Source organism: Crocodylus porosus, unplaced genomic scaffold (assembly GCF_001723895.1).
Source record: "Crocodylus porosus isolate Cpor-Errol unplaced genomic scaffold, CroPor_comp1, whole genome shotgun sequence".
Lineage (NCBI taxonomy): Eukaryota > Metazoa > Chordata > Crocodylia > Crocodylidae > Crocodylus > Crocodylus porosus.
The window spans coordinates 3,698,335-3,708,910 of NW_017728922.1; the positions used below are offsets into that span (position 1 = coordinate 3,698,335).

The 10,576-nt window shown below is 47.4% G+C and overlaps 1 protein-coding gene across 1 annotated transcript; it reads left to right on the forward strand.

Annotated features, from left to right (window-relative positions):
• Positions 1-8,828: 8,828 nt before the first annotated feature.
• On the forward strand, positions 8,829-10,041 carry LOC109313148 (TP53-regulating kinase-like). Its single transcript, XM_019539601.1, has 2 exons — positions 8,829-9,067; positions 9,458-10,041. The coding sequence occupies exons 1-2, from the start codon at positions 8,860-8,862 to the stop codon at positions 9,934-9,936; spliced, it is 687 nt and encodes a 228-aa protein (XP_019395146.1). The 5' UTR covers positions 8,829-8,859; the 3' UTR covers positions 9,937-10,041.
• The last annotated feature ends 535 nt before the right edge of the window (positions 10,042-10,576 follow it).

The following is a 10,576-nucleotide window of genomic DNA, read 5'->3' on the forward strand; positions in this document are numbered from 1 at the left end:
TGGCATGGTTTGCCTGCCCCATTGGTGGGGAACAGCTGGGAACAGGAGGGTGCAGTCACCCCTGCAGTGCTGGTCACTGCTCTCACACCCTTCTTTTTAAAATCCTAGATCCACCTATGAATGGTGATGGAGTGCCCTTAGTTTGGATTCTCTCTTTGGGGAGCAGTTACAAAATGTTCGTTTTTTTCCTGCAGTTCTTTCTAAAGTCCTCTTTAAAGTCTTCCATTTCAAGAAATAGAAATAATGACTTTTTCACAGTTATTTGGCACATATTTTGCCTAGATAGATCACTTATAAACACAAAGCTAACTTAAATTTCCTGGAGGGATCCTGTTTCTGTGTAGGGTCATAAACATTAATTAGCTAAGACAGCAAGAAAGTGTGTTTCTGTGGAATGCAAATAAAGCTTTATGGTTCATTTACACAGAGAGGCTGCTGAGAATAAATCAGCATATAAGGCTGATGCACCACTGTCAGCTATAAGCTGTGGCCCTTTTAAACTAAACTATGAAGACAGCTACAATATGCAGTAAATATGCATTGTAAATGTACATTTGTAAATGTGTTTCAACCAACCTTTTGCAAAAGTGGCTCTTAAGTATTTCTCTGTAGCCTGAAGTTACGTAAGTAGCAAACATCTTTTGTCTGATGGTTTGCAGTCAATGTGTATTCTGAGCTTCACCCAAAGCTCACTGAAGTCAAAGTATAGACTTTTACAGGTTTGGATCATGCCTTTTTTAACAGCCTTTCCTGCACATAAACAGTAAAACACCATACATTATACTTTTGGATGTTTTTTTTTATGATGGGTTCCCTCAAGGACCTGAATAAATCATAGACATAGGGATAAATTTGTGGCCTTTTGGAGACACAGGGGAGGTCTACACAAGATGCTTTACTGAGTAGTAGAGCTAATTACTGCACAACAAGCATTCACATCTACATGTACAGTCACTTACTGCACAGTAATTGGTTGTAATCATGAGTAAATTTGCTACCTGCAAATGCAAGTAGCAAATTTACTTGCGATTTGCCTGACTGGGAACAAATGTGCTCCCGGTGAGCTGGGCAGCAGGGGGTGGGAGATTGCTCCCCAGCTCCAGGAGCTGCCTACTGGCAGGGCAGACTCTGCCACCGGAGCCCATGTAGAGACACTGTCCCCTTGCCCTGGCAGCAGGGAGCTCCCAGCCCCCGCTCCACACTGTGACTGCAGAGCTGGTGCTGGGAGATAAGGATCTCCCACCCCCAGGGGGCAACCTCATGACTTGGGCTGGGAGATAAGGATCTCCCACCCCTGGCCCCATGACTGCAGAGCTGATGCTGGGAGATAAGGGGGGACATTGTCCCCACCTAGGATCTGGTGGTGGAGCATGTCTGGTCAGCAGGCAGCTCTTGGGGCAGGGAGCAATGTCCTAGCCCCTACTAGGAGACAGCTGTCTCTTGGCCTCTGGGCTAGCACCCAGGGGAAACCTAAGGCTCCCCCTGGCTGCTGCAAGGGCTGCAGGGTGTGGGAGCAGTCTGCTTCTAGGAGCAGTAAATCTGTTCCCTCATCCCTGCATATGTAGACACATGCCCGGAAGTCAGGAGCGATGTGTAGGGGGCGCAAATGGGTGCACGTGCACCCCCCGAGCAATCCCCACTGGCCACTACCGATGCTGCTGCAGGCAGCTGCAGGTGGTCACCACCCCCTCTCCCCCACCACCGACTGTGCCAGCGACGTCTACAGGAGCTCCCCCGCTTACCGCCTCTGTGCTCTCACCGCTGCTGCTGCCGCCACACTCCTGCTGCCACCGTGCCCCCCCAGCCGCCGGGGGCACGAGTTGTTCATGCTGGGAGTGTTTACTTTGGAGTAGTTTACTTGAGAGTAAACTGCTTCTAGATTTTTTGCCCGTGTAAACACACCCACAGAAGCCGAAAACCTTTGCAACAGAAGAAAAACTTCTGTTTCTCATCTTTTGACATGTTTCATGCTCTCAAAAGCCTGGATTGCTGTTCAGAAATGATCATCAAACTGTGAATTTGGTCTCTTGATTCTCAGATGAATGAGGGTGCATTCCAGCTTTAGAACTGAATAATAAAAACACCAGGCTTGAACCACAAATATGTGTTTCCTGAAATGTTAAACTCCAGTTGGTAACAGCAGTCCAGCTGGAATGTGCTCCATACTGCTGAACGATTAATGAAAAAATGCACTGTAACTCTGGGCAGTAGCGACTAGAATAGCCATTAAAATACAATTTAAAAACAAAGATAAACTCTCACAGGGAATGGGAATGCATCTCAGAAAGAAGGGAGACACCACAATTTAGAGGGAAGAGCAAGGGATTGGGAGCTTGGTCATCTGGGTTCTAGTCACAGCATTAAAGTGTGACCTTAGGCAGGTCACTTAATCTTTTTAAGCCGTCAGTTTTTCACTTGTAAAATAGGGACATAAGAATGTTTTCCTCCCTTTCAAAGAGGTGTGCTCATCATTTGCAAAGTGCTTTGAAATGCTTGGAGTGAAGCCTCTATCCCAGCAATTCTCACTGAGGGTGCTGGGTCACCTTGGGGTGCTGCCAGATCCGTTGAAGGGTGTTGTGGAGTGTAAGGGCATAATGGAGGTGTGAGGAGATAAGCAGATAAGCACAAGCTCCGGCTGGCCCCTGTCTGGACATTTCCCAACCCCACTGCTTGGCCCCTCTGCAAGGAGGTAGGCTCTGTAATGTATACATTCATTTTTAAAATCAGGTACCACTCAATTCACACAGGCTATGGAGAGGTGCCTTGAATCTTGTGCAGGGTGCTTCAAGTCCAAAAAGGTTGAGAACCACTGCTGTATACAATATTATTACATAATAATGTAATCAACTATCGTTAGCCCATATTCCACATATAAAAGTGAAGAGGAATCCTTTTGCCACCTTTGAACAAAACTTTAGTGGCCGAATATTACAGTGAGGTCTCTTGATAGGAAGATTTCATTGCTTTCACAGTTCTTTGATAATAAGTACAAGTTTTCCCTAGTGTAGGTGCAGGTTAGTACCTTCCATTTCAACATTGTTCGCTAACCCTAAGCTAACTTTTTCTTCTTCTCATATCACTAAGCCTTACAAGTTTAAGAATGAGTGAGTAGTCAGGAGAAGCGTAACCCCATATCTGCCACCTGTGACTGATGAGTATTGTAGGTACGGTGTGAGTAAGAAAGCACTGCCCATTGTTGCTTTTCTTATTTTTTAAAGGAAGCGCCTATAACCCTACAGCTTTTTCTTTTTAAATTATACAGCAACATTTTATTTTCTTAGGCAATCAGAACAATACATCTTCAGAGCTACAGTCCAGCCTACATTGTAGACTGGCTTTGCGTCCTCTGTAGAATGCAAAGCCAGTTTAAGCCCCACTGCTGCGCAGCATAGAAATGAAAATAAAGGAGATCTATGGCAGGCATAGAGAGAGACTTGCAGAACAAAAAAGTGGGAGGGAAGTCTGCACCCCTTGCAGTGCTAATGGATCTGGTCTTACTCTGAGTGACAGCAGTGACCTCAGTACCTCTTCCCACTTAGTTATTCCTCTACCTGCAGCTCTTGCCACAAGGGGGATTGTTTGGCCCCAGATCTGTAATTTATGTCTTTTCCTCTTTGTTCCCATAATAATAGTTTAAAATTACAGAGCAGAGCACAGAACCGGCTTCCAAACCAGCTAAGCTAGTTTGTTTGATAGCCCACTGTTGTGAAATGATTCCAGGAAATACTCATAACTGAACTTAACAGGTTTGGGTGACTCTGCTCCAAAAATGATAACGATGAAGGGCCACCATCCGTGTGCCAGGCCTTGTCTATATTCCATAGTATGTGTATACAAGAAGAGCTGTACTGCGACCATGGACATAGCTGGAATTTGTCTAAACTAGGAGTTGTCTATAGGGTGCTCTTACAGAAGCTACAAAGTGCTTCTTGATAACACTGCAACATTTGCAGTTTACACAAAGTGCTTAAAGTTATAGAGCTCAGTGCCTCCATGCACTGACAGAGGCCAGGTGGCAGGCGCTGCTGTTGCCTGCTTTGTAAACCAGCCAGAAGCCCCCGGGGCAGCTGTCAGTGTGGGTGGGGGGACTCTGGGGGGTTCTCTGCCCCAGAGCCAGTGCCAGGGGGCACCAGGGGTCCTCTCCCTAGGGGTGGATCCAGCCAAGGCCCACCTTAATTGCTGGCTCAGTTGCCCCCTGCCCACACAGAGGCAGCCAGTGTGGGTGGAGGGACTGAGTCTCCTTGCGCTCTCTGCCTCCTCCCTGTGGCAGACCAGGGGGATGACACATAACTCTCATAGGGAACTGTATAGAAGTTCCCTAAGAAGCTCTCATTTAGAGCACTTTCATTTACTACCTGATTTAACAAGGGTTAATTTTTCACACATGGACATTTTAAAAGCGTTCTACAGCTGTGCACGTTTGATATGCCACAGCTGTAGAGCACTTTCAGGGGCCAGGTCACATGAAACATGTCACTTCTGCCTGACCCCCTATGTGGTCAGGTGTGACTCTCAGCCTTAGCCTGCTTCTAAATAAATCCTAGAAAAAGAGTTGTCTGTATAAATAGGAGGTGAGGGTGTCAATAGGAAGTCAGGGTGCTCAGTACTTCATGAGATCATACTGTTTCTATTAGCTTGGCCTATAATAGGCCTATTAGCATATCATAGGTAGGAGTCTACTCAACTCGAGGAGGCCAGTTGATTTCATAGGGAAATCGCAGAGCCCGCCGCCATTTTCATGAGCAGATCATGATGGCTCCCCCACCCCCCACGCTTCTGATTGGCTGAAGGGCCCCAGTGGCCCTGCCCCTCACTGCTGATTGTTGAAAGGGGGCAGGACCACATGACAGGCAGTCCTCTCAGCCAATTGGGGGTGAGGGCAGAGGAAGCAGCCATCTTGGGCTGTCCTTTGTGCAGGTAGCCCTCCCTTCCCACTTCTCCCATGGTGGATTATGCAGCTGGGCCACAGCACTGTGAGGACATTTGATTTTCAATAATTCCCCCCTCCCAGATTTCACAGACCTTGCCCACTTACGTGGACAGTGCTGTATTTTATGTTTTCCTCAAAATCGTGATTTCAGTAGGTCCCTAATCATAGGCCTATTAGCTTGCTTATGATTTTAACTTGATTACAGAACTTGTAAAAGGGGTTCAAATAGATGTTTGTCACCTGTGGAAACAAACACATTCTTTGAAATTTTCAAGTCAAATTGTTTTTCATTCCAGTAAAAATATTGAGTAAAAAATAAGAGCCGTATCATGAAAATGATAAGTGAACTAAATAAATAAAATGGGGGGGAATAAATAAGTTTTAAAAGAAATAAACATAAGATTTTAAATACATAAATAATTAAATGAATATGCTGGGGCTATAAATGTTTTCTCCTAAGTATTTTGAAAACTCTGGAAGACGATTTTGGTCAGGAGAATACAAAATATTTAGTATGAAGCAAATCAAAAGGTTCTTTTGCTTTTGTGTATGTTCATGCATGTATGTGCTTGTATGTGTGTGTGCTTGTATGTATCCATGCACTTGGATGGAGATGCATTTGTGTATAAACTCTGCCTGCACCTGTATGAAAACTTTGAGTTCATTTTTAATGATATTTGCACATTTAAAACATGTAGATACAAGTGCATTTTTTTTCTTAAGTGCTAGAGCATCCTGTGTAGCTGAGACCAACAGGCTTGAGGCCAAAATAAGAGGTGGAAGAACCACAGGGTAGATTTCTTTTATCATTTAAACCTTCAGAGTGTTATTAAAAAGCTGTTACTGAAACAGTGTAAATATTTGCTAAGCAAAGTCCCACCACATGATGCACAAGTAAGCTGTATGGAATGTATTAATAAAATAAAAAAGTTTTGGAAGAGAAACAAATGTTATGGATGGGAAAACAAGGACAAAATGGACTTGAGGCAACTCCAAGGGCAATAATCTAATTATTGACATGGAGCGAACTGAATCTCTTGTAAAGACCGTGTGTCATGAAGAATATAACACACAACCCTGGTAGAGTAATGGATTTCAGTGTGTGTGGTGAAAATTCAGCTCTAGGTGTTGGGACAGTGGATGCTATAACAAATTAAGTGGTTGTTTCCACTCTTCCAGTTCAAACATCATCTGCAAAAGATAAATGAGTCATATCATGTCATACCTCTGAACCCTCTCTTCATCTTCCACTGCCACAGGAGACATAGAGCTTGTGGACATGGGGATACTAGTGTGTAGTGAGGTAGGGTGTGAATTTACAGTGCACTTCACTAACTCCCTGCGTGGACACTAACTCTGCTGAGGAGCAGGGCATATTAGTGTGGCCACAGTGCTGCGCTAATGACATTATGCTAGTCTTGGTTCTAGAGTTAGCACATGCAGAGCTAGTGTGGGGTGTCTCTTGTGCCACATAGTCATATTATAGAAGGAGACAGCATACCACCCTCCGCTGTTTTTAAGTAAAAATGGCTGTGGCTGCTGTGCTTTGGGTTGGCAGCATGTCAGGTGTGCTTCAATAGGGATCAGGCTCTTCGGAGGAGGTTCAGAGACATCTAGTGTGAAGATCTAAGACAGACAGAGGCATGATTTAGATGCTGAGGCATGTTATAGGTGCTGAAGTGCTCAGCTCAGACAAGACAACGACACTTCTGACCATTTGCAATAGCAGAACTTTAGGACTTTACTAAGTAAATGAGAGTTTGGACAAGCTGATATTAGACAAGGTAGAAAACAAACATTTGTGCAACTTTGGCTGTGCTTATTAATCCTGATACCATCTTTCCCAGTAGGAAGGAGGGTCATGTCTAACTTAGACCCTAATGCTGAAGTCAACTGATCACAGTCAGACTGATGTGATGGCAGAGATTTCCATTGACTTTAGTGTTGCTCCGTGTGCTCTAAAGGCCTGTATACTACCAGGGGAGCTTTGTGTGGTACATTTGGTGCCCCGGATATACAGGGCACCCCATGCCAGTACCACATACTACTGCTGACAGGCCAGATTGTCATCGATTCAAGAATGATCTGTACCATGGGGCTTGAGTCCAATCCTTGAGCTAGCTGTGTCTATCTTGGGGGGAGCTGGGGGAGCCGGCTACTGCAGGCCTGGCTGCTAAGCTGCTGTGTTACCAGTTACCAATCAATCAAGATTCACTCAGGGACCAGCTCAACACACAGTTGCTAGCTAATGTAACCAGTTAATTAGCAACAATTAACACTTACAAAACCACAGACAGACTAAGGAGAGGAAATAATCAATACAGACAATCAACTGCCCCAAGACAGAGACGGTCAGTTGCACAAGCACCTATGTCACTAGTTTTGTCTGTCCGCCGGTAGGGGTGCAGGGCCCAGAACCCCTGCACCGATCTCCTCGAGAGCTGGCAGGCTTCGTGGCCACAACAGGGACCACCGTCCTTGCGGCTTTCACCCTGCTGTGCCTTAACACACACAGTGTCACCCATGTCACGAGTTTTGCTTGTGCGCAGCTAGAGGGGCCATTCCCCCCAGCCCCCTGTACCTATCTCCTTGAAACTTGGCAGGCTTTGTGGCCTAAGCAGGGGCCACCACCCCTGCAGTTTTCAGCCCGCTGCACCTTAACACACACACTGTCATCTATGTCATGAGTTTTGCCTCTCAGCAACTTGAGGTGCAGTTCCCCCCAAACGCCTGCACTGATCTTCTTGAAACTTGGCATGCTTTGTGGCCTCACCAGAGGCTACCACCCCTGCAGTTTTTACCCATCTGTGATGTCACACATAGATGTGACATGAGTTTTCCTTTCAAGAGTTTGGGGTGCAGTTCCCCCCAAACCTTTGCACTGATCTTGAAACTTGGCAGACTTCAAGCTCTCAGAAGAGGCTACCACTCCAAATCAGACAAAAAACAACAAAGTTATAGATATTTCATTGATTCCCCATTATACTCTATGGCCAGATCTCCCAGGCAGCTCCAAAGCTTCGGAGCTGCTTTGGCTGGATCGAGGCGGAAACCCAGTCGGAGCTCCGGATCGGGCTGCAGCCATCCCAAGTGGCCAGATCCAAGGCCGGATGGAATCACTGCGACTCACACAGGCCTGATGCCCAAGCCCGGGGCTCCAGCATTTCTCCGGAGTGGGGGAGGCTCAGTCAGGGCCTCGGGACCGTGCTGGGAGACTTGGGCACGGCTGCAACTTTGGCAGCCGGGTTTCAGCATTTGAGAGCTGGGCCATGGTGCAGCCTAGTGGGTCCCGTGGCCGCTGCTCCACGCTCTGCAGTGGCCGCAGCCAGAGGAGAATGCAGTGGCTGGCAGAGGAGGCCGACCTGACACCTCTCTGGGGCAGGCGGCGGGAGCCACCAGCCGCCCCTTATTAGTCATGTGTGACCCGGCGAGCAGGGGGAGGGGCCTTCCAAATAAAAATGATTTGGAAGAGAAACTAGGAGAAAATGGACTTGAGGCACCTCCAAAGGCAGCAGTCTAATGATTGAGGTGGAGTGAACTGAATGCGTCTCACGATGAGGAACATAACACACACCCTGGTAGAGTCGTGATGGGTGTCAATGCCTGCGGTGCCAATTCAGGTGCAGGTGCCGGGACAGAGGATGCTATAACAAATTAACCGGTTTTCATACACTCCTGCATTGTAGGGCCGGGAGGGACCGCGGGAGATCAGGGCGTCCAGCCCCCTGCACGGGGCAGGAAAGGTGGTCTTCGCTCCTCCCGTGCACGCACCACCTGCGACAGGTGAGCGAGTGGAGCCAGGGCCACAGGGGGCGCACGAGCTCCTCCTCCCCCACCCGCGCGCTCGGTTCTTTTCGGCAGCCGAAGAGTCCCGAGCGCGTCACGTGGTGCGGGGATGCGGAGCGCGCAGGCGCAGTGCGGCGGCTGCCATGGCGGAGTTGGGGGTGCCGTTGTCCGGCTCGCGGCTGGTGCAGCAGGGCGCCGAGGCGCGGCTTTACCGGGGCCGCTTCCTGGGCCGCGCTGTTGTCGCCAAGCTCCGCTTCCCCAAGCGCTACCGGCACCCAGCGCTGGAGGAGCGGCTGAGCCGGCGGCGCACAGCGCAAGAGGCGCGGTCTCTGCTGCGCTGTCGCCGGGCAGGTGGGGGCCCCCTTGCCGGGGCTTAGCGGTGATCCCGTCTCCATCACCAGCCCCGCGAGGCTCCTGTCGGGACCCGCTTCCACCTGGTGCCCGGCTTCCTGCCTCCTCCGCGCGGGCCTGGGGGGTTCTCCCGCCCCGCAGGACGGGCCCAGCACCAGGGGAAGGGAAGGGAAGGGGTGATCCTGCAAGGATGCCCGACAAAAATCCTCTTTGCAGTTGTGGCGTGCTCAGATCACACTGCTTAACCTGGTCCTCGGGCTTGACGCGGTCAATATAAGCCCTTGTCCATCTTTGTTGCATGCGACTGGGCAGGGTGGAAGTCACGCAGGAATTTCTGTGCCCTAAAAAGTAGCACCTCATTAATCCTTTTTATTTATTTTTCTTAAATAGGCATTTCTGCACCAGTGGTTTACTTTGTGGATTATGTCTCCAACTGTATCTACCTGGAAGATATTGTAGGATCAATGACTGTTCGGGATTATATAATTTCCATACAGCAGCGTGAAAAGGATGCTAGTGGCCTCTTTACCTTAGCAGAGAAGATAGGCGAGGTTTTGGCTCGGATGCACGATGAGGATCTTATACATGGGGATCTTACGACATCCAACATACTCTTGCGGCCCCCAGCGGAGAAGCTGGACCTTGTGCTGATAGACTTTGGACTGAGTTTTATATCTGGCCTACCTGAGGATAAAGGGGTTGATTTGTATGTCCTGGAGAAAGCCTTTCTTAGTACTCATCCAAATACAGAGACTCTGTTCGAAGCTCTGTTGAAGAAATACACAGCCATGTCAAAAAAGTCAAGCCCAGTGATCAAAAAATTGGATGAAGTACGACTGAGGGGAAGAAAGAGATCCATGGTTGGATAGAAGCAAGCAGACTTTGTGGAAGGGGGGAAATGACTTCTCATGTTCTGCAAAGGCTTGTATTCACTGTTTTGGTAACTTTCAGTCCAATAAACCAGTTTAATACAATAATGACTCCTTTTGTATAGCTACCTAATGTGTGGCCAAAGTAACCAAGTCAAAAACTGGTGCTGTGAATACACAGACAGACAGGGGGAAAAAGAATGAAATGTTTCCCTTTTAAAAAGGAAAGAGCCAAAGCACATGGCATTTTCTTGCTGCTTTACATAGAATAAATATAACCCTCAAAATGCTAGTGTTATCAGGCTTGAAGACTTTGGCTTTTCATTTTCAAATCAATACTCTTTCCTTCAGCAAATAGTCTGTTTAAACCAGTAATAAAATTGTGCCAGGGTATTTTTGCTAAAGGTATTCCCAGTGAAGCAAAAAGTCTTTTGTGACTTCCCTTTCAGATAGTGGTCAAACAAGCAGGCAGTATCCTGTCCTATGAATCCTATTTACATTTTTGAGAACTAGGAATATATAAACAGTAATGGTCTGCCTGGATCAAAGCAGAGACTTTTTTCTAAGTCTCTAATGACATCAACCTTCTCCATTTCTAATAAATCACTGTTGTAAGCCAGGAGTGTGGTATTTAAATCTT

Bases quoted from the DNA above. Each gene is read 5' to 3' on its own strand.
- LOC109313148 (XM_019539601.1), top strand. From the start codon at position 8,860: ATGGCGGAGTTGGGGGTGCCGTTGTCCGGCTCGCGGCTGGTGCAGCAG. The intron at 9,068-9,457 runs GTGGGGGCCCCC...TTTCTTAAATAG, and splicing joins GCTGCGCTGTCGCCGGGCAG to GCATTTCTGCACCAGTGGTT.